The 22,652-nt window shown below is 64.1% G+C and overlaps 2 protein-coding genes across 7 annotated transcripts; both read right to left on the reverse strand.

Moving 5' to 3' along the window:
• Positions 1 to 98: 98 nt before the first annotated feature.
• Positions 99 to 6,667, reverse strand: LOC102901092 (collagen alpha-2(I) chain). Its single transcript, XM_045034866.1, is given in 6 exon segments — positions 99 to 1,166; positions 1,866 to 2,924; positions 2,926 to 3,294; positions 3,575 to 3,715; positions 5,381 to 5,535; positions 6,557 to 6,667. Coding segments are annotated over 5 exon segments (1,422 nt in total). The 3' UTR covers positions 99 to 1,166; positions 1,866 to 2,278.
• Positions 3,187 to 14,878, reverse strand: LOC123379441 (translation initiation factor IF-2-like). 6 transcript variants are annotated; one of them, XM_045034945.1, is made up of 5 exons: positions 9,844 to 14,878; positions 7,524 to 7,673; positions 5,792 to 5,939; positions 4,513 to 4,571; positions 3,187 to 3,715 (listed from the first exon to the last, which is right to left on the reverse strand). In XM_045034945.1, exon 1 carries the CDS (start codon positions 13,341 to 13,343, stop codon positions 12,258 to 12,260), a length of 1,086 nt encoding a protein of 361 aa, XP_044890880.1. In that variant the 5' UTR covers positions 13,344 to 14,878; the 3' UTR covers positions 3,187 to 3,715; positions 4,513 to 4,571; positions 5,792 to 5,939; positions 7,524 to 7,673; positions 9,844 to 12,257. The 6 variants fall into 6 exon arrangements, with proteins under 6 accessions (XP_044890880.1, XP_044890879.1, XP_044890878.1 ...); XM_045034944.1 differs by lacking the exons at positions 3,187 to 3,715; positions 4,513 to 4,571; positions 5,792 to 5,939; positions 7,524 to 7,673 and having other exon boundaries at positions 8,771 to 10,319; positions 11,519 to 14,878; XM_045034943.1 differs by lacking the exons at positions 3,187 to 3,715; positions 4,513 to 4,571; positions 5,792 to 5,939; positions 7,524 to 7,673 and having other exon boundaries at positions 8,771 to 10,997; positions 11,519 to 14,878.
• Positions 14,879 to 22,652: the final 7,774 nt, after the last annotated feature.

Here is a 22,652-nt window from a genome sequence, read left to right on the forward strand (position 1 = left end):
GACCCTCAGCTTCCCTCTCAGTCCAGGCAGAGAAAGGGACTAGCCTCCTCAGGACCATCGAGTTTTCCTAATAAAGGGAGGAAGCTGGTTTTTTTTTAATTAAGGGGGGGGGGGAAAGTGAGGCAACAAGGTCCAGGTGGCCAGCCAAGTTGGGGAGGGGGCCTCTAGGGGAGGGCCTGTGGGGGCTCCCGGAGATCTGGCTGGGGGGCTCTCGCCGGCGAGCCCCCAGCCCACCACTTGGTGGCAGCAAACGTCCAGGCACCCTCCGCTGCTGCTGCTCGGGGGAGCCCTGTGCCCCGTGGGCCCCAAGACGGGCCCCTGGGTGACCCCCCACCTCACCAGGGCTGGAGTGCGCAGGGAGCCGGGGGGGGGCAGAAGCTCCCCTCCGTGGACACGTGGATGTCACTTGAGGCGCTGGGACCCCAGCGGCTTTGGGGCTCTCCTCTTGCACCCCCTTCCTCAGGGCTCCCACGGCCCAGTTCCAACCCTCCTCACCCTGGCCCCTCTGCGCGTCACGGTCCTGCCCTCCGCCAAGCCCAGGTCTTGGGCACCCCCCATTCACTGCACACTCCAGTCCCAAGGCCCCCCATCCCGAGGTCAAGGTCACCCTTCATCCAGCTGCCAGGACAGACCTTCGGGGGGGGGGGATGGGCCTGTTCGCCAAGGCTCCCTGAATGTCTACCTGTGTCGGGGACTATCATAGATACTAACGCCCCCCGGGGGAACGAGGCAGGGCCCTCACCCCCAGAGCCTGCCCACCGATGGAAAACAGACCCCACGTGCATAAGCCAGCAGAGCTGCAAGCAGGGGGTCCCGGGAGTCCCTAGAGGAGGCGACCTACCACAGGGCCTGCTCCCAGGGTAGGGAAGCCCAGACGGACCCCGGGCATGCAGGCCGCAGGAGCCCGGCAGCCCCGGGACTGCCCAGCGGCTCGTGTCAGGGGTTCCCACGCGCCCGGCTTCAGCCTCCACAGCCTCGAAGCCTTCGATGGAAACACCAGCACTTCTGCGGTCCGGGCCACGGGGACATGCGGGAGGGCCGGCACCACGCCTGGGGCAGAGGAAGGCGCTGACTCCTCTCCGGGAGCTGAGCGCCGTGGTTCAGTGTCCCAACTATTCCTGCCCCTTCCAGTGCCTTCCTCTGTAGACCTCACACGGCCTGGGCTCCTGACCAAGAAAGGCAGAGCAAGGCATTGGCAGGGAGACTACTGCCCTGGCCTGAAGGTAGGTGACCCCCCCGGTGAGGGCAGGTGTCTCCGGTGAGGACAGGTGACCCCTGGTTAGGGCAGGTGACCCCTGGTGAGGGCAGTCGTGCCCCGGTGAGGACAGGTGCCCCCGGTGAGGACAGGTGGCCCCCTGGTTAGGGCAGGTGACCTCTGATGAGGGCAGGTGACACCCTGGTAAGGACCGGTGCCCCGGTGAGGGCAGGTGACCCGGTGACCGCGAGCCAAGGGAAAGAGTCAGGGCCTGACAGAGCCTGGCTGTGGCCTAGGGCCCAGAAGGGCGGGGGGCACCCGTTCTCCAGCCCAGGGGGCCTTGCTTGCCCTTGGCTGCCAAGGGAGAAGCCCGGGTCCCCAGGCCAGGCCGGCGCCGCCTGGGGAGCAGAGGCCCTCCGGGAGCCAGAGCACCGTGTACAACTCGTCTTCCTGGGGGCTCCTCCTCCCTGGTTTCATCCGGCTCCCGGGGATCAACTCCCCCCATCCCGCCGGCGCCTACAGCCTGGGACGCTTCCACGGACAACGGAGCTGGGGTGACCCGCCAGGCGGGGGGCAGGTGCTGGCGCCTGTCAGGAAGCCCTGCCCCTCCCCCTCTCTGCCACCGCCTGCCCGACAGACAGCTGCCCGCTGCCCGTGCCCGCACAAGGACCTTTTGCACGGGGAGTGGAAGCGCCAGGTCCCCCGACGCAGCGGCGGTGTGGGACAGGAGAAGGTCGGACGTTGAACTTGATTGAAGGCTCACGTTTTCTGGGCCGCCCGCCGCGGTGACAGGCAGCGAGCGGAGCTTCACTGGAAGATCATTTCTGATTGTGACGGATGCCCGCCCTGCGGAGACAAGTTCCGGACGAGCCAAATTCGCGTCTACGAAGACCGTCTCCGCCAGAAGAGGCCCCCTCGGGCAAAGCAGCAAGTGCAGGGCAGGGGTGCGGGAGCCCGCAGCCAGCAGCCCGCTCCGAGCTCTCCCCGGCTCCGTCCGCAGGGCAGTGCTGGCATGTGCGTGATGGGCCGGTGCCACCCCCTCCCGGGTGCCGGGTCCAGCGTGGGACATGTGCGGCCGGGCGGTCAGGGGCCCCTCGCTCCCGCCACCTTCCACCACCAGGGAGCACAGGTCTCGGCTCCTGGTGCTCTCAGAGCCAGGTGGGTGCGGGTCCCTCGCTCCCTCTGGGGGAGCGAGACCGACCTCCCACAGGTGCCGATGTCCCCGGGGGCCCGGCCGAGGTTCCCAATCAGACCCCGCTCCGAGGCAGGGCTTGAGCCCCGCGAGGCCTCTAGCCACATCCTGGCCCGGAACAAGCTGGGGCGGTCTAAGCCCCCCGCCCCCTCCTTGGATTTGGGGGGGCCGGTTCTGCCCGCGGGCCACCGTGCAAACGGGGTCAGGACGGCACACATGGGCGGAACAGGGGCCGAAGCTGGCGGGCACGACCTGGAGAGCCCTGGAAAGCGGAGCGGCCTTGTAGGTGACGCTGGCCGTGGGCGGCGCGTGTTCACGGCGGCGGCCGCCGCCTCCCTTGCCGCGTGACAGGACAGCAGGGCTCCCGCTCGGGGTGCCCCGGCCGTGCCTGCTCTCCAGGTGAGGACGGCCCGGAATGCCGGGCCGCCTCCTCCCCAGAGTTCGGCCCTCTGACGAAGCCAGGCGCCGGGCTCCGCTGGACCACACCTGCCGGCCGGCGTGTGCCAGGCTGGCAAGCCTGCCCGCAGCCAGGCAGAGGCATCCGTGGGCGTGCGGAGTGCCTGGTAGACGGGCCAGATTGAAGCAGTTGCCTGGGAAACATCGCAGGATCTGTCGGGCGGCGGTGGGTGTGTGGGGCCCGCTCACCGGTTCTGGAACAAGGGCGTGCGCGGCCTCCTCCAGGCGTCCCCTCCCGGCCGCAGAGGGATGGGCGTGGACGGCCGGGACCCGGCGGCGGGCGGCGGGCTGCAGCCCCCGCTCTGCGAGCCCAAGAGCCAAGAAACAGCTGGGGCGTTGGCACGGGAGAGACGGCGGCCCCGTTTCCAAGCCCCCACCTCTCTCCGGGACCAGTTTCCGAGCCCTGCTTCCAAGCCTCCCCACCCCGTCCCAGCGTCCCGTAGAACCTTGTCACTGCCGTGAGGTCCCGCGTCCCGCGCCCCCTGCCCCGTCCTGCGCCCATGCCCTCTGCACAGCCACACCGGCCCTGCCTGTGTCCCCGTGTCTCCGGCTCAGGCTTCTGCCCCCCACGGGGTCCCCCTGCTGACCCTCGGGCTCTGCTCCGGTGCCCCCCGCGCAAAGAAGCCTTCCTGAGCCACCTGAAGCTCCTCCACAGGCCCTCCGTCCACCGGTGGCCGCTGCTGGCTTTTCTTACCGCACAAGTGGGGGCGGGAGGCCGGGGGTGCCGCTACCTTCCGGGAGGACCAGCCTGCCGTCTGCCCCCCACCGTGTCCCCAGAGCCTCCGGGGGTGCCGGCCGAAAGGGGGCCCAGACGGGACTCTTCGGCCGACCCTGAGCGTGAGCCGGGGTGGGCGGCGCCGTGGGCTCTCCTCCTGTGGGGAGCAGGGGTCACGTCAGGGGGTCGAGCCACCTTGCACCAAACTGCGTCCGCTGGGAACCCGCGAACGGGACCCGATCTGGAGGCCGGGTCTCCGCGGACGGAATCAAGTTAAGAAGAGGCCGCGTTGGGTCAGGGTGGGCCCGCAGTCCACCCCGACTGGTGTCCTTGTGGGAAGAGGGAAGCTTGCCAGAGCGACGCGGCCCGGGGACAGGAAAGGTCCTCCCCGGGGCCTTCGAGGGACGGCGGCCCTGCCCACCGTGAGTGGGGACTGCGGCCCCCAGACTGTGTGAGCACGGACTAGTTCTGTGGTTCTGAGCCCCCAGTCGTTTGTGCGGCAGCGTCGGGACACCGTCTGCTTCAGCACCCGGTGCGGTGCGGTCAGTCGGGGGCGACTGGCCATCCCCGACCCGCCTGTCTCACCCCCTGCCCGCTGACCACCCCCCAGAGCGGAGGAGGCCGCTGCCGCCTGAGAGTGTGGCCCGGAGCAGGCCCAGCTCAGCCTCAAGCTCACGAATGTCCCAGGGGGCGCCCGGGACGGGGCGACAGGGGTCAGACCCACTCCCAGCGAGCGCGGGGCCTCCCCCGGCCTCCCCAGAGTGGGCGTGGCTTCTCCGCAGGGACCGCTGGTCCCACCTGCTGCCTCCTTAGGACAACCCTGCCGGGGCCGGGGCCTTGACTTCCTGAGATGCCGGCAGGTCCCTGTGCCTTCCAGGCCCCCGGCCTCGGCCACCACGAGCCCCCGTTTCTGTGAGGCCGATTTCCAGCCTGGCGCTGTGAGGGAGCTCTGACCTGGAAAGCTGTCATCCGCTTCCCTGGAGGTGTCCTTGAGTTGGCTCCTGGGGCACCTGCTGGGGCCCACAGTAGGGGGGGGGGGGTCTCTGTCAGAGGAGCTGCTGGGCCTCAGCCTGGACCTTCACTCCTCCCCTTCTCCCCTTCCTCCCGCTCCCTGTTCCTCCCCTTACCCTTCCACCTCCTCCTCCTCCTCCCTCTCCCTGCTCCCCCTCCTCTCTCTCCCCTCTCCCCCTCCCCTCCTCTGCCTCCTCCCCTCCGCTTCCCCCTCCTCCCTCTCCTCCCCCTCCTCCCTCTCCGTGCTCCTCTCCTTTCCCTCCTCCCCTTCTCCCGCTCTCCTCCCCTCCCTCCTCCCTCACCCCTCCTCCCCTCCCCTTTCCCTTATGCACCTCCTCCCACTTGACTTCTTTTCCTCTCTGTCCTTTTCTCCTTCTTCCCCTCCTCCTTTTTTGCCCCCACCCTGACCCTTCTTCTCTGGTCCCCTCCTCCATTTGAGGGCAGAGAGGCTGGGTCAGGGGTCAGTGGATGGTTATTTGACCTCCCTGGCAATGACAGGTAGAGGTCTTTGGGGGCAGGGCTGCTGGGCACGGGCAGGGGGAGCCCCCTCTCTCCTCTACCCCTACCCCCGGGGGCCAGGCACCTGGAGTTATTTATCAGCCTTTGAGTCTTACTGGGACCCTTTGACCAACCAGAGGGCCAGGCTGCCACCAGGGGTCACAGGGTCATCAGCTCGCGCGGCACAGTGAGGGACACTAGTCCCCAGCAGAGGGTCTGTGTCTCCGCTTGCCAGGTTTGGAGCAGGAAGCTGGTAGGGTTTTTGCCTGGCCCGCGAGGGGGCCGGCAGGAGGGGCCAGGCTGGCTCTCTGACCTGAGACCCCTCAGCTTCACCCTCCAGAAGCCGGAGCTGCAGGAGCCCCAGCCTCGCCCACTACCGCTGCCCCGGGGCCTGGGCCTCAGGTAGGCGCTGAGCTTCTCCGACTCTGCTGCCTGCACCTTCCAGGGCCTGGCAACACCCCCTCGCCCCTGCACAGGCCAGAGGGCAGCCCTGGTTCCTGAGGGTCCCTTTTGAGGCCCGCAGGGGCCGGCCGGCCGGTGGGAGCCCTGGCACACCGGCCTGCAGAATCCCTTGTCTGAACTGGCCGCACACCCGCCCGGGGCCAAGCAGCGGGGGAGGGGGGGCACCCACGTAGGCAGCCGCCCCAAGTCCCCTTGGGCCACTGAAATGGGCCTGTCCTTCCTTCCCGCTGCCTGGGTCACGCTGTCTCCCCCGGGGCCTCACCTCTCCAGCCCTCAGTCCACAGCCTGTCACTCTCCAGCCCTCAGTCCAGGATGCGGAGGGAGGGGTCCTGGCTGGAGCGGCAGCCCCGGGAGACAGCCGGCCCCCCAGTCCCTGAGGCACCTTCAGGCCCAGCTGGCCACTCAGAAGCCTGGGGAGGGGGTGCGTGATGGTTGAAAACACCCAGAGAGGAGGGAGGGGGCTGGGGAGGGAGAAGGGCACTGGGATCTGGAACTCAGGACTCCTTTTGGGTTGTTGTTGGGGATGCGGGGAGGCGCAGGTGGTCCTGTCCCCCCCACCCCAGGTGGAGCTGGGAGGACAGAACCAGCTGGCCACCGCGGAGGCCCCACCAGCAGCCCCTCTCCTCCCACGCCGCCTCCCTCTGTTCCCACGGGGAGTGTGGGGGCTTGCGTGTGGCCCGCACTCTGCTAACGCATCGCTGGGCAAGTCTCTGCTGCTGGCCACCCCGCCCCCGCCAGACGCCAGGCGGCCCAGCGGCCTCGGCGCACGTGGGTCATACGTGCCTGACCCCTTCGGTCATCGTCCACCCCTTCGTGGAGGGCAGGGCGGGCGGCTGGGGCCTGAGCAGCAACCCCCGCCCCGGTCTCCCAGCTGTGGGGATGGTACCCCCGAGGCCCTGCCTGGGGTGGAGGCAGGGACAGGTCCCTGATTTCTCAGAGCCGTGGCAGAGAAATGCCATGGCAGAGCCGTGGCATTTCTCTGCTGGTGGCAGAGGTGAGACTGTGTCAATGTCTGCCTCTCCCACACCCTGCCCTGCGAGCAGCCCCACTGAGGGGCCGGGGGCCTCAGGCCCAGCTCTCGCTTCGGGGGCACCAGCCTGCTCGCCCGTGTCCAGCCCCACGGGGGAGGTGCCGACATTCGGCCCCATTTACAGACGGGCCTACTGAGGCCAGGAGCCATCCGTCCCTTAGTCCTAGACCACGGGACAGTGAGCACAGAGCTGGGGCTTGAACGCAGCGCCCCCTCGCTGCTGTCTGGGCTCCTGGTCTCGCTGCCTCAGCGGCAGCCGGGGGCCTGGCATAGGAGTGGTTGGGGCCACAGCGCGAGGGGCGGAGTTGGGTGCCCAAGGCCGGGCAGAGCGTGAGGCCCACTCCTCCCGTTCGGAGGCTCCTAAGCTTTGGAGAGGCCTCTGCTGCACCCGCCTCCCCCAAGACCCTTGGGGAGCTGACTGTCCCCCCTGCTCTGCACCCATGCCCAGCCCCTCCCACCACCTCCTAAAATGCCCATCCCCCACCACCGCCTCCTAGGATGCCCAACCCCCCCCCCCACCTCCTAGGATGGCCAGCCACCCACCGCCTCCTAGGATGGCCAGACCCACCCCCCCCCCCCCGCCACAGCCACCAACAAGCAGCACCTCCTCCCCACGGAACGAGAGCATCTGGCTTTGGGGGGCGGGCAGTACAAAGAAAAAGCCACCAAGCCATGTGGACAGGGAGGGAAGATCTGCCAGGACTTCAGGCCACAGGGGCCCCCTGGGGACAAAGAGAGGCCCCAGATGCCTGCCACTGCTGGGCAGCCTTCCCTGAGGGCCACAGCCCCAGGCCCCCTGACCACCCAGAGTGGCCTGGAGTTGGTGGGCACGTGGCAGAGGGACAGCTGGGGTGTGTTCCAGCTGCCCTTGTCCCCACAGGCCGGGGCTTCCGGGGATAGCTGGTGAGGGACCTGTACTCAAGTGGTGGTGATGCCCCGCAGCACGGAGTCCTGTGAAACAGACCTGGGCCTCGCCACCTCCGCCGGCATCCCCTGCTGTCACCTGCAGGCACTGTCCTCTCTCTGCTGGTCAGTTGTCCCTGATGCGCCCATCCTCAGACCTGCCCTTGCCATCGCGGCCTTTGTCCCCCTGTCGGCCCCTCCTCCCAGGTCACTGTAAATGACAGTAGCCCCCGTGGAAGTGTGAAAGAAAGTAGGCGAAATTAACTGTAATAACGTGTTTCGTTTGAGCCCAACATCCCTAAAACATCACATTTCAACGAGGAACCCGCACGTACGTGATGAGCGTGTTGTCACACGTTCTCTGGTCACGCTGGATGTCTGGAACCAAGTGCAGGGCCCGTTGGCCACAGAGTGAGTGCTCGGGGGCCACGTGTGGTGGGCAGCACCGTGGACTGGGGGGCAGGGCCCTGAGGAGCCTGAGGAGCCCGCGGTCTCCATTCTGGGCATTTCCTGCCGCATTGAGGCTGCGGGCTCCGGCGAGGGGCTCCTGACTGTCCCCAAATCCCCTATCGACGTGCTTGGACACACTGCTAAGGGCGGGAGAAACCCTGGAGATGCGTCACCCCACCCGGGCCTTCTGTAGCCCAGCTGGGGGCGGGCCTGGGCCCTGAGAACGCCCTCCTCCGGGCAAAGCGAGGGTCCCTCTGGCCTCAGCCTCTCCATTCCTCCCCAGCCTGGCCTGAGAGCCAGCGCGCCCCGGCAGGGGTGCTGACGCCCGCTGTCTCAGTCCGTCTGGGCTGCTCACAGATTACCGCAGACCGGGGGCTGCAAGGCTGAGATCCGGGTGCCGGCGGGGTCGGGGTCTGCTGAGGACCCTCTTCTGGGTCACAGATGGCCGACTTCTTGCTGTGTCCTCACCCGGAAGAAGGGGCGAGGGAGCTCTCTGAGGTCCCCTCTCGAGGGCACTGATCCCATCATGGGGCTTCCCCCTTGTAAGCTACTCGCCTCCCAAAGTCCTCACTTCTCTAGTGGGGGCTTAGGTTTCAAGGTGAAACCTTGAATTTTAGGGGATGCAAATACACCGACCGCAGAGCGCCAGCTGGGTTCCAGGTGCCCTGCCAGCTACCACTCGGGCGGGGGGCGCCCCGAGACCCAGGCTCCACCACTTGGGGGGAGGGCGCCCCGAGACCCAGGCTCTGACGTGCAATCACACGCACACCGGGCGGGGGGGGGGGGGAATATCCTTACTCTGTCCAGGCCCTTTGCCAAGCTCACAAGACAGGTCACGAATTCAGAATTCTCAAGGAGGAAGTTCAAAGTGAAACAGTTTATCTTTAGAGAAACAACAGAGGCTGGCCGGCGGGCTGGCCGAGGCGGGAGAGGGACTCCCTTCCAGCATCTTCCATCAACTGCTGTTACTCCGTGAGGGTGAGACCCCTGCTCCACCTGGTGCCGGGGGGCCCAACCAGCCAGGGTAGGCCCTTCCCCAAGAGCAGGTGTTTGGGCCCCCCAGGGGTAAAGCCGGTCAGGAAAAACTACCCGAGGTTGGAGAGGGGTGCATTTTCCCTGAAGAGCCATCTTCGTGAAAAGGCATCCGTTGTCTTACAGATGCTGAAGGGGGGTGGGGGGGCGCTCTGCCTGGTGTGAGGGAGCTCCAGCCTGGGCAGGGTCCTGGTGGGGGGAGGCGGGCAGACCCCGCCTAGCATGGCGGCCCGGGGTGGCCCGTCCCCGACACAGGGTGGAACAGAAGGCCTCTCCCCTTGGTCGCTTGGAGTGGAGTCCTCCCCAGCGCCCCTCGGCCTTCTCAGGTGTGGCCGATGGACACCGGAGCCGGAGGGGGCAGGACAGGAGCTCGGTGTTCCTGCTGCCCGGCACCCCCACCCCGGCCAGGCTTCATCCTTGCTCCCTGGGTCCCTCGCGGCGAAGCCTTGGCTCCGCAGGGGGCCCTTCTGCCCACAGCCCGTGTTCTTGAGCGTGTGTTGGTGCGTGCGCACGGGCCCGTGTGTGTGTGTGTGTGTGTGTGTGTGCACTCCTCGTGCTCTCTCTCCCCCGGAGCTTTGACCGCGGGGTTCCCGTGGGGGAGACCGAGCCCAGAGGGGCTCAGCCCGCTGCCCAGGGTGTGTCTTCAGCCTCAAAGCCCCCCTCCCCGGGGAGGAGCCGCTGGCAGGGCCCGGCTCGCAGGGGGGAGATCCCAGGGAGGGGCCCTTCAAGCCCTGCCCCCCGGTGAGAGCGGGGCCCGCAGCCCCGCCTCCTGCCCCCCTTCCTCCCTCTCAACTTTGCCCTCTCCCCCTCCCCTCTCCCTCTCCCCCTCCTGCAGGCAGATCCCAATCCAAACTTGTTAACCTCTCCCCGGCAGCCCTTCCAAGTTAAACATTACTCACGGAGATGAGAGCCTCTGGGCAGCGCTCGGCCTGGAGGTGGGGCGGTCTGTGGAAGGTGCTGGGCAGAGGCCAATGCCAGGCCCGTGGCCGCAGGACCTTCCCTGCCGTGTCCGTGGGGCTGTGGGAGGTGGCTCTGGGGGTGGCGGGCCAGGCAGCCTGCACCCCGTACCCAGGCCCTCCGGCCCCATGGCCAACTCCTAAAGTCACGGGCAGGGCAGCAGGCAGGGGGTCCCTGAGCAGGGTGGGGAGGGGCTGCCCAGGCACCGTGGAGGAGCCTGGCCAGGGCCAGGCGAGGGACTTCCTCTTGGCTGTCACTCCAGCCTGGGGACACAGCATTCAGAAAAGTAGCCTCGGCCACTCGGAATCTATTGTCCGTATCCAGTCCTCAGTGTTTCCAGCAGCAAAGTGGAGGCAGGGGGTGCTGTTTGCTGAACTTCCCTTCCCTTCGCCCCACCCGGAAGCTGTTCTGCCCCAGCCTGTCAGTGACAGAGGTGGGGGAGGGGCTCTCAGGCTCGACACAGTACCCCCTAGGACCCTGTCCCTGGGGGAGCAATGCTGGGGGTGAACAGCAGGCTCAGTGTCATCTGCCCACCCTCCCGCACCTCTTCCTCCTCCTTACTTCACTGCCCTCCACCCTCCACGTGGACCCTGACCAGAGCTGCTGCCTCAGGGCCTTTGCACCTGCTGTTCTCCACCCAGAATGCTCATTCCTTACCCATTTTAGGGCTTTGTTGAAATGGACTTCATAAGGAGCCCCCTCAGCATCCCATCTACCTCACTCCGGTCTACTCTTTGTAGGACTGTGTGTCCCCATCTCGTATAAAACACATGGAAATTTAATTTTTCATTGTCTCTCATGAAACTGTAAGCACTTGAGAACAAGAACTTTTTCCTGCTCATCTCTCAGTAAATACAGGTCCTTGATAAACTTGGTGGAAGAAATCGATTCCACATTCATGCCTGGCATGGGGTCTCCCCCGTGGACACCACCGCCCCTCAGGGCCAGAGCCCCCTGACCTCCTCCTGGATCATCAGCCTGGGCAGGACACGTCTGGCTGACCGGAGCTCAGACCAGGGGCCTCGCGTGGGGCCTGGCAGGAGCCCAAACGGTCAAGTCGGGAAGAAAGGGTAGGGGCAGTGGTGGTCCCAGGAGCCTGTGTTGTTAAAGAGCGAGAGGCAGAAGGGCAGACGGACAGGACTGCCCGCGGGTGCCGGGGGTGCCCGGACTCCGCTTGCTCCGGGGCCACGAGCTGTTTGTCCTCAAATTTCACACCCTCCGCATGAAGCCTGCTCTCAGGGCCCTCAGTGTCCAACAGCTCCCCAGACCCAGTGACCCCTTCCTGTCTTCTGTCTGGACGGAGCCCGCCGGAGTGGGTGCTTAAGTGGACAACCCCGTCCACCCCGGCTAGAGCCACCCCCACTCCAGGGGGCCCAGCCGCCTGCCTGGGGCCCCCAGCACGGGCAGGGCCCCTGGGACACAGCCTGAGGACAGACAGGCTCGCGGGGGTGGGGTGGGTCACGAGGCCCACCTGCAGGGCTGGCCGCTTCTCTGCACACCTTTCTGTGAAGGCGTCTGTGCAGGGCTCTGGAGACGGGCGGCCCACCTGCCTGCCTCGTGCCCGGGCCTGCGAGCGCGCCTGCCCACGTCAGACAGGGGCGAGTTGGGGCTTCGTACCTCGCATCGAGCAGGAGGGCAGGAATGTGAGCCTCGAAACCACCTTGTTTCAATACCGTTTCTGGGAGCAGAGACCGCAGCCGACGGTGTAGCTGCTATAAGCGCCTTCTTTGCCCTTCTGGACGCTGGCCCGATGCAGCGTGGCCCCGACTCTCCGACCGGCCCCCAGCCGGCCACGGTGCCGCCTCTGCCCTGCCTGTCCTGCTCCCCTCTCTGAACCTCAGGCCCAGCTTCTGCTTTGGGTGGGGGAGGCTGCTGGGGGTGCGGCCGAGGGTTATTTTGTCTCCGCCCCTTGGGCTGCTGGGGAGGGGCGGGCCCTGCTTCGGGGTGGGGGTGGGGCCCCCCAGCACCCCCGCACCCCAGCAGGCCACAGCAGGGCTGTGGTGCCCCCACCCCACGCAGCGCTTCCTACCCCACGAGCCACCGAGGAGACTCCTCAACCACTGTGGAGAAAGTGAGTCCACAGTGTGGCGCTAACACCCGGAGGGGGGAGGGGGAGGGTGTTTCACGGGAGGTGGGGGGCGGTGACCCGGGTAGCCCTCGCTCCCACCGGACCCCAGTCGCACATGGCTGGCCCTCCAGCCCCAAGTGTCCTTGTGCTTGGTTTGGGCCGAGGACTGAGCTCAGGCTGGGCGTTACAGGGACAGCTGGGTAAAGTGTTGGCCCACACGGGCGCGGCCGTTGACCCCCGGTAGGATACCCGGGCCCAGGGGCAGAGGCCGCACGGCTCCACTGCCGATCAGGACCCAGGTGTGCAGCGCATGGCCCACGACAGGCCCGGACAGGACTGCCACCATGCGGGAGGGGGTTCGGACGCCCAGGGGCACAGCGGCAGGGGCTCAAACGACCAGGCCACGGGCCCCTGCGGCTCTCCCGCCACCTCGGAGCCCCTCTGCCGTAGGTCACCGGTTTCCGACGAGGGAGCGGCAGGGGCTTCCCAGGCCAGACGGGCTGCTACCCCCGCGGCCAGCGAGGCCTGGCGCCGGCCTGCCCCTGCCTCCCCGGCCGCGAGGGCCCGCGCAGCTCCCACAGGGCGGCCCGCATGGCAGGGATCCCGGAGCGGGAGGGAGGGCCGCCCTGGGCCCGTGCCCTCTGCCACGGGGGCTCCAGCACAGCCGCCCCGCGGGGACGGGCGGCGCGGCCCCCCAAGGCCCCGCCGGCGGGCGGGCAGGGGCGCGGGGGCGCGGGGGACCCCACGGCCGGGGGAGGGGAGGGGGGTGGGGGCCCGGCCGGGGCGCAGGGGGGCGCGCGACGGGGTCGGCCCGGCAGCGCCCGGAGGCCTGGGCGGCAGGAAGGGGAAAGGTGACGTCATTGCCGCCTGGAATCTGCTGTTTGGAGGCGTCGCCATGGAGACCGGAAGGCTGGGGCGGGTAAAAATAGCAAACCCGAAGGGTGTGCGTTCCAAGAAATCGAGTCTCTGAAAAGAAAGGAGCCGTGGTCTTGTTTCCGGCCTGCGGGCTCCCCGCGTCCCCGCCGCCCGAGAGCCCTGTCCCCTGTCCCCTGTCCCCTGTCCCCTCGCAGGGCGCAGCGAGGCGCCTTGGAAGCCCTGAGCGCCGCACAGGCCTCCCTCCGGGCGGCGGGCAGGGCGGCGAGTGGCTGGGTGTCCTCCCGACTTCTTGCAGGCAGGGCCAAGCGGGGGGGTGGGGAGGGGACGGGGGCTTCGCACCCCGTCCCCTCCCCACACCCCGCCGAGGAGCCCCCCACCACGGGGCAGACGGCGCAGGCGGCCCGCACGCCCACCCCACCCGCGTCCACGACCCCCCTTCCAGGCGGGGAGCGGCCCTGCCCTGCTCCTCGCTGCCTGCCCCCCAGATGCCCTGCACATGTTGCCCGTCCGTCCCTTCAAGCCGTGTCCTCACGGGTCACCCTCAGTCCCTGTCGGTCACGGAAGTGCGGCAGGGGGTCCGAGGTCCCTGGGCCCCTGTCCCCCAACAGCTGAGGCCGGAGGCTCCTGGGAGGACCCCCAGCAGCTAGCGGAGGGCTCCCTGGGCTGGGGCCCACCTCCGGGAAACATGGCTGTCCTGCTGGGGCTCCTTCCACCCCCCCACCCCACCCCGGGGTCCTTCCCTGGGGGTCCTCTGTTCTGAGCAAAGTGATAGCTGGTTGCCTCTCCTCCCAGGAGCACACGTCCTGGCTGAAATGTCGCTGGGCTTGGGGCCCTCGGATGATCCAGGTGTCCTCCGAGGGGCCAAGAGCACCAGATGGGGCCGGGGGGGGGGTGCCAGCGGGAGCGACCCCCAATCCAGAGAGAGAGGAACGCCTGTGCCCGTCCTGGGAGCCGTGACTGAAACGCAGCAGCCAGTGATGCCCTTGGGACCCCTTCCCTCATGCCTGAGACCTGGCTGGGGCTGGGTCGCTGCCCGCCGCCCTCCGGGTGCCGCTCAGGGAGGACCTTCGGTCTCCTGTTCCTGGAGGGGTGGGGGCTGGGACCTGGGCTGAGCAGCCCCTCCTCCCGCACGGGGTGAGGGGGCCCTGGGAACATGGGGGTCTTGCCTCTTAGGCCCAGACCCCCTTGGCTTGTGGTTGGAGCTGGAGAGGGGAAACGGAGCCCCGTGCAGGGGGAGCTCCTGCCCCCAAGAAATAGCTCACATGCCTTATGTAATGAGTGAGCTCACTGGTCCGCCTGCCAGGAATGACGGCAGGAGGGCGGGAGGGGGCCTGCTCGGGGAACCAAGTGTGTCTCCGATTTATAGTTTATGATTTTCAGGGAGGGGAGCCTGTGGCCTTGCTTCCAGGAGAGAGGGGCCCAGGGGCCTGGGGTGGGAGATGACAGACCTGGGTCCCCCTGGCACGGGAGGAGGCCCTGGAGGGACCGGGTGCTGTGGCCAGGCCTGGGGTGCGGGCCCTACTACCCCCCCCCCCCGCGACCAGCCAGGTGCTGACAGAACCCTCCTAAGTCATCTAAAACCCTATAGGGAGCACTGAGGGAGCCCCGGAGGGGGGCGCCAGCTGCCCTCCTCATCTTGGGACTCTGCCGCTCTGAGGATGACTCCCCTTTCTCCCTTCCCTGCTGGAGCACCCCCCCCCCCGCTGTGGCCCCTCACCTCTGGGGTGTGCGGCGTCCTCTCACCTCCTCTGCAGTAGGTTCGAACCCTAACTGAACCTGGCCTCTCTGTCTCCTGGAGAGGATACCTTGGGCCCAGAGAGGTAGAGGTCTTAGGGCCCCCGCAGTTTGGGGGCCATTAGGGCGGTGCCCATCAGACAAGAGGAAGCACCTGGGGACACCTGGCCAGACCAGTGGCTGGGCCTGAGGCAACGTGCCTCCTCGGACCTCTGTCAGCTGGTCAGTCGGTTCACCAGGATTTAATGAGAGTCTGTCTACTCACCACTCGCTGCTAAGTGACAGGGCCCCTGGCGGGCAAGGGGCAGGTGACAGGCAGAGGGCAGATAGCACCAGGCAAGGGGAGGCTCACTCCAGAGCCTGGGTGGGGGGCAGAGGAGGGGGAGGACAGTGCTGGCGCCCGGGACGCGTGGCTGGAAGGACCTAACGGAGGCAGCCGGAGGGGCTGGGGCCCCGAGAGAGGGAAGACGAGGCTGTGTCCTGCTGCCGTGGGGAAGGGCAGATACAGGAGAGAGAGGGGACACCTCGGTGGGGGTGGGGGCCCAGCAGGTGGGACTCTCCCGCCACAATGGGGAGGGAACACAGCCGCTTGGGGAAATGGCTGTCTGGAGGGGCTCCCTGCTGCCCCTCCCCGGATGCTGGGAGCACTCACCGGGGCGCTGGGAGCACTCACCGCCACATCACCTGTCCGAACCCTGCGGCAGGCTCCCACCGGCTCACCCCACGGTGCCCCGGGCAGGTCGGGGGGCACCCTGAGCCTCGCCGTGCTCTGCTTTGACACGGGGACCGTAGCACCTCCCCACTCAGTGCCTCGAAGGTACGATACTGGGGTGTGCGTACAGCCCCAGGCACCCAGATCCCACTTCTGGCCACGTGGCCCGACGGTCATAAGCGGCACTGCGGTAAGTCCAGCCCCGGAGGACCGACTCTGGAAGGTGCCGGTGGGAAACTTCCTGCGAGCAAGAACCTGCCCTTCCTGCCCCCGTCGGGTCCCCAGGGCCCACCCGGCTCAGCAGTGTCTGTAGGGCAAAGAGGCGGGGGTGGGGGGTGGGGGCGGGTCTTTGAAGGATGCTGGTGATGTCCAGGCCCCGGCTCGGCCCTGATATCCCCTCCGCCCTGCAGCGTTGTGCCCCCACCCCTCTTGGCTTACGTGGAGCCCACACGCTCTGACTTTGGGGCCCCCGGCTGGCCCAGGGCTACAGGGCACAGGCATGAGGCGGCTACCCTGTGATCCGTGGGGTATGGCCAGGGCCCCGGGCAGGCCATGCCCGGCAAGGTGTAAGTTCCAGAGCAGCACAGGATGCTTCGGGGGATAGGGTCCTGCAGGCAGGGGTGGGGCCGCAGGGCAGAGCGCCCACACAGGCTCTCTCTGCACTCCTCCAGGCTGAGTCCTCTCCAGAGGGCCCCACCAGCTGAGGACACATCCCCAGAACATGCCAGCAAGCCCTGGAGCTCAAAGCCCCTGTTGGGGGTCGGGGGGGGCGGGGGTTGCTCTGGGTCCGACCCCTGCTCACCTTTCCTGCTGCTGCTCCTGGATCCCCAATGTGCTCTGTGCTGGCCGAGCTGTTTCTCCCAGAGGAAAGGGTTCCAGAGCCGGCTTGGCCTCTCCAACCCAGGGCCTGGGGCCTGGGCCAGGCCCCCTCCCGCCCTGGCTGTGGGCCCACAGGCAGGACACAGCAAACACCTGGCTCCTGGGCGCGACGGCCCTAATGCTCTGCCCAGGCTCCCAGGGGCTGGGCAGTGACAGTGCTGCCCCACCCAGCTTCATTCGGCAGCTGAGACCAGGCCCGCCACGGTGGGACCCGCCAAGCCGGCAGTGCCATGGAACCATGGGGTGGGTGGTTGGGGCAAGGGGCCCCTGATTTTCCCTCCTCCCACCTGGAGGAAGACAAGGGCAGTTCCTGGGCAGGAGACGGGCACATGGGGGTGACAAGCAGGACTTAGGGGCACCGGGTGAGGCAGTCAGCCCCTGCAGCACTGCTGGGCTCGCCCCCTCATTCCCAATGGCAGCCAGAGTGGGACTCGCGTGTCCTGTGGCCAGGTGCCCTGCTCAGCTTCCCAAGCGTCACCTTGGCTGACCCCCACTCTGCAGGTCTTAACTGCCTGCTGAATGCTGGGACCCATGGGTGACCCTGCATAGACCCTGGCCCCTGACCATCCCAGGGAAGGCAGACACACAATCTCAGCCACGTGGAATGAATAGTTCTTGGATAGCCCACAAGGCTGACCCCACAGAAGCTCCTATGGGGAATGGTGGGGGGGAGTTCTTCCTGGCCAGAATGGTCCAGAAGAAACAACAGGGAAGGTCAACAAAATCAAAAGCAGCTTCTTTAGAAATCTAGAAAGTGTGGGTCAGCACAAAGAAGAAATTAAAAATATCTATAGTTTCCTCACTCGGCAAAAACCACTATCTTGTTTTCTGACATAGGAACTGAAGGCTATAAAAGTCTAAGTACTACGTCAGCTGCATCTAGGAATTTTGACTAACAGTGTTTTCATTATCAGTCACTTTAAAAGATTTTGTGAGCCCATTTTAATTCCTTTTCTAATCAATGACTTAGTCAAAGTCTGTTCTTTAATGTCCCAAATTGTGGCATTTTATGGTGGGAATATGAATTCATTTTTCTTTGTTATTTTCAGTTTAGAGTTCCAGTTTGTTTGTTTTAATTATTACCAAAGAAATACAGATACATAGATAAAAGGAACAGAAGGAGCCAAAAAGCTAGGCCACTTTCAACAAGTCCGTAGTGGTCCCTGAGTCCCACTCTGGACCCTGCGTCCAAGGGTCTGGTGTCAGCCTCTCTCAATTCTTTCAGCTGTTTATTGTCTGATGTTTCTCCACATTTTTAAATTACATGCCCTTGCTTTTTTTTTTTAAACCAGATTTAGACATTATGAGACGTCACTGAAGGAGCTCTCACCAGCACCCTCAGCTCCCAGTCTTTCTTTTCTTTCACCTTCCCAAGTGAACTATTTCATTTTTTTTTGTTACTGTTGTTTGCACTATTATAATTATGTAAATATTATTCACTGCTGGGCTGAGTAGTGAACTCTGTTTAGATTGTTTTCTTTGTTTTTCCTGGAGTTAACATTTGCCTTTATGTTTTCACCTGCTGAGTTTCCTCTGTACCTATAGCTAATGCCTCCTACATCTTCCGACAGGCACTCCGTACAGTTTTTGATCTAGTAGAATGCATCCTATATTCCATTGGTTTTGCATTTTCCTAGAACTCTCTGTCCTGTCCCAGTCTGGGATGGCTGCTCTCTGAGCTCCACCACCAGGCTGGTGGGCAGAGTCTCCAAGTCCCCTTCATAGAGTGGACAGCCCCTTCCTAACTTGTGCTGTCATGACTGGTTCCAACTCCCATTTCAGAAAGGCCTATGACCTCCACTGTGTCCCACACCGGCCTGAACTCTCAGCTCACAACAGGCATAAGGCCAGCTCCAGGCCTCATGTAGGCTGCTCTGTCTCCACACTGCTCACCACTATGGTCCATGTTCCAATGTTTCCAGTTCTGCAGAACTTCCTTCCCTGTGCATTTTCACAGAACATTTAAAGAGTGGCCTCCACTCTCTGGCATACGTTTGTGTTACACAAGGAAGGGGGCCGGCTCCTCTGCCCTCTTGTTTGAAAGAGAAGCCAATGCTCTTGGTGTCCTCCTAGTGTCCCCTCAGGCCTCACCCTACAGGCACAATGGTAAGACTTTTGGCTGCCTCAGGCTAGAGCCTGCTCTGCTGGGCAGTTCAAGCTAAGAAGGGTCAAAGAGAGAATTTATGCTTCTTTCCATAACATCCTTAAAAATCCATTTTGGGGGCGCCTGGATGGCTCAGTCGGTTAAGTGTCCGACTTCAGCTCAGGTCACGATCTCGCAGTCCGTGAGTTCGAGCCCCGTGTCGGGCTCTGGGCTGATGGCTCAGAGCCTGGAGCCTGCTTCCGATTCTGTGTCACCCTTTCTCTCTGCCCCTCCCCCGTTCATGCTCTCTCTCTGTCTCAAAAATAAATAAACGTTAAAAAAAATATAAAAAAATACATTTTGTGTTTTCTAACAATCTCCAGCTTACAGAAAAGTTGTAAGAATGGTACAGGACCTCTCCCTGAAGCATTTGTGAATTAATTGCTGACCTAGGGCTCTATCATGCACCCAAACAAGGCTGTTCTCTGACATAACCATAGCACCTCGTCCAAAGTAGGGTCATCGCCATCTGGTCTTAGACTACATCCAAGACTTTCTGGTTGTCCCAGTACTGTGCATGGGATCCAACCCAGGGCCACACATCACACTGTGCCATCATCTTTTTAGTCTCTGAAGATCCAGAACATTCCTTGGCCTCTCCCTGACAGCTGAAACCCTGACACCTGTGAAGGTTCTGGGCCCGTCCTTCTGTACATAGTCCCTCCACGTGGATATCTGAGTTTTCCTCATGATCAGAGGCAGGCTATGCTTCTTCGGCAGGAGAATCACACAACTGACGTGCCGTCTGCCCGTCCCACCCTGTCGGTGGTGCAGGACTACGATTGAGCCAACGAGTGATGGTGTCCGATTAGATTGTTTGGTTACCGTGGTGTCTGCCCGCATCTCCCCTGGGGACTCACTCTTCTTCCCTTAGTGATTATGGGAACCTTGCGTGAGGAACTTTAAAACCAGGCAAATAGACTATTTCTCATCAAACTTTCAACTTACAAATAATTTATCCTAGTAAGTATGTGAATATGTGTGGACTTGTGGTTTCCTATTTTATTCTGTGATTATAACTTGTGACAATAATTGTGACCTCTGATTTGCCAGTGGGGGGGGGGGAGGAGCTTCAAGCTGGTAACGTCCCTTTGACATGTCCCAGTTATGCTTTGAGCCCTTCAGTACTTCTGGGCACAGGAAGGTGTCCCAGGCGCATGCTGTCCTCTCCCTGCCCAAGCCCTGGGAACATCTTGCCAAAGAACTCTGGTTCCTTCTATGGAGGATGGAATTTAGAAACCAGGATGTGTGTTCTCAGTGTGCTCACGGCTGTTGGGGTGTCACTCCTCTCAGGCCCTCTCACTAGACAGAGCTGCGAATTATATGGATGTTTGTACAAACACACGTTTACATCTACAATTTTTCTCTTTGTTTATAAACATTGCAACTTATCGGTTCACGGAAGTCTTGCTGATTCCAATTCAACACACGATTCATTTATTCCTCTCCATATTAAAAACAATGTTTATTTTTGAGAGAGAGAGAGAGAGAGAGAGAGAGAGAGAGTGTGTGTGTGTGTGTGTGTGTGTGTGTGTGTGAGCTTGAGCGTGGGAGGGGTAAAAATAGGGGGAGAGAAAGAATCCCAAGCAGGATCGGAGTTTTCAGCGCGTGAAGCCCAATGCGGGACTTAATCCCATGACCCTGGGATCATGACTTGAGCCAAAATCAGAGTCAGATGCTCAACCGACTGAGCCACGCAGGTGCCTCATCCAGGTTAAGGTTTTAAAATGGCATCTTAGCACTTTCTTAACAATGACAGTTTGTGCCTGGCTCCAACCAGGTGTTTTCTTCCACTTCCCAGGGGGCAGGGGGCAGGGAGCAGGGGGCAGGGGGCAGGTGGGAGCTGGGGAGGACTGGGCTGGTCCACTCAGGGAAGCAGGAAGCCGTCTGTTGGGGTCTCTTTGTCGGGGCTGCTGCCTCGAGCCTTCCAGCCCTTTTCCCCCACTGGGCCTGTGAGCGTCCCCCTTCCCCCCATCACTGCCAGTGCCCTCACCTCTGACCCTGAACGCTGCTAGCTCCAAGGCCAGCTCCCAGCCTCTCAAGCCCTCCTCGGGACCTGAATGATGTCGCTCCTCTGCCGCCAATGTGTCAATCCTTGGCCACAGGAGGTGGAAGCCACGTGGGGCAGAACTTGCTCTCCTTCCCTGTTGGTCCCAGCACTCAGCCCTGTGCCTGCAGGGGTACAAGTCCCACCGATATGAACACACACAGCCCGCTGCCCACACCGTGAGCGGGGCGGGGGCGCAGGTGTAGTGGGTCCCTGCCCTCCGATGTGGCTTTGCCCGTGGACTGGACCTTCTGCCTGCCAGCCTGGTGCCTGGCCAGTGGCAGGGGGACAGGGGGAGGAGTGAGCCACCCCACCGTCCAGCCGTGGGGGTGGGGTGGAGGGAGAAAGGCCAGCAGGGCTGAGACACCCCACTGGGTCAGAGAGAAGACAGGGAGCCTGGTGGGCTCTGTCTAGGCATGGCTGGCCTGGCCTTTGGTGGGCGAGGTGGGCTTGGCTGCTCCAGAAACTCCAACATCTTTCGGGGAGGAGGCCTCAAAGTCCAATGAGGAGGAGTTTTAGAGGTGATCCAGGCCCTTTCTGCTTCTCAGGGCTCTTCACCCCTCACCTGTCCCCTACTACGTACCTCCTGCAACTTGGGAAAAATGTTGGGACCCCTGCCTGGCCCCTTCCTGGGACCCCTTCCCAGATGCACGCGAAGTCAGAGGATGTACAGGGAAGTGGTCCATTGGATCTGGGCACTGCCTATCAAGGGGACCAAGGGCTTGGGGCCCCTCTGGGGGTGTCTGCTTGGCCAAAAGAACAGGAGAAATTCTGTGCTTGGCTGGAAACCCTTCCCAGACAGCCCTCTGGTGCCCCAACCGCCTCCTTTGGATTACAGGTTGCCCGAGCTGCGTAGAATTCAAACCCACATGGAAGGAACTAACCTTCTCAGGTAAAATAGAAACGTTTTTGGTCCAAATGTGGAGCAAGAAAATGATATCCCAAAACAAGAGGTGCCTTTTCTTTGTTTTTGAAATACTCCTTTGGAGCTTCATGTTTGCACACATAGAGACGCGTCCTATCGGGGCTGCTGTTGCCGGGGGAATCCGAGAGAAGGGTGGGAGGGACAGCCCTAGGACACAGGCGAGGGCGGGGGGGGGGGTCGTGTCCACCCTGAATCTCAAGCCCCTCCCTGGCATCCCCCTGTGCCCGCCCGTCCTAGCTGCCTCCCCAGACACCTGCCGGCACCTCAGGGGTGACAAGGGCCATAGAGATGCCTGGTCGGCTCCCCGGGGCAGGTGCCACCCCCTAGGAGCGCTGGACTGGGGCCACTTTCAGCCTCCACTGGGGAGGTAGGAGCAGGAGGTGGCAAGCTGAAGTCAACTGAAGGTCACTCAGGCTGGAGCAGGCATGGTCCTCACATGTCACCTAGTGCCCAGGTCAGCTTGGGTGCCCTTGTCCTGTGGAGGAAAAGGTGTTGCCGTGTAGCTTGGCCGGACTGTCCTGCACTGGGGTTGAGCAGATGGAACCGTCTCTTTGACTTCCAGTGCCTACCCGCTAGGCCTCAGCTAAGATGCTGCCTCCTCTGGGGGCCATCTAGCCAGCCTGTCCAACTTGGAGCCCCTGGTCTTTTCCTGTCCTGCACTTTCTGGTTTGTCTCTCCCCCTTGACAGCCAGTCGTGGAAGGACACACAGGGAAGTGTCTCCCTGGGGCTGCCTCAGGCGCCCTCCAGACGTGGAAGGGGCTCTCCAGCGGGGGGGCGGGGGGGGGGCGGGGGAGCGGGCTGCAGCATAAGGGTCAGGCCACCTGTTTACGGACCGACGCCGGGCCCGGCCCGGGCAGTGACCTGGCCTGTGCGTGCAGGGCACAGTTCCCGACTCAGGGTTGCGCATCGAGGCACAAAGCCCCTGCCCCAGGGAGCAGGCAGTTCTGCACTGGGACCAGTGGGAGGCGAAGCTGCTGGCTGCCACGCGACCAGGGTGCACGGTCGTGGGGTGGTCGGTGCAGCCGGTCAATCATCCGGGGGACAGGGGCGGGGGGGGGCGTGCTGGGCCGCGCCTGCACGTGTGTGGGGGGGGTCCCTGGGCCACGCTGCACCGTGTCTCTTGTGTGGCCTCCCTCGGGTGGGGCAATCCTAACGTGGAGTAACCCCCTAGACGTCCTCGTCATTCTATGGGACCCGGGTCGTGCCCTGCGGCGTCCCCGCCGAGCGTGGGGTTCCCGTGGACTTGACGGCGTGGCGGGCGGCGGAGGCCGCGCCGCCCTCGACCTGCCCGCCCCTCCGCGAGTCTGCGGTTGTGGCGGGGGCCGCGTGTGGGTTTCGGGGCCCCGGCGGCGGCGGCGGTGTCGGC

The sequence above is a fragment of the Felis catus genome, chromosome C1, assembly GCF_018350175.1.
Source record: "Felis catus isolate Fca126 chromosome C1, F.catus_Fca126_mat1.0, whole genome shotgun sequence".
Lineage (NCBI taxonomy): Eukaryota > Metazoa > Chordata > Mammalia > Carnivora > Felidae > Felis > Felis catus.

Coding starts and splice junctions, on each gene's coding strand:
- LOC123379441 (XM_045034945.1), bottom strand. CDS start 13,343: ATGTGCAGGGCATCTGGGGGGCAGGCAGCGAGGAGCAGGGCAGGGCCG.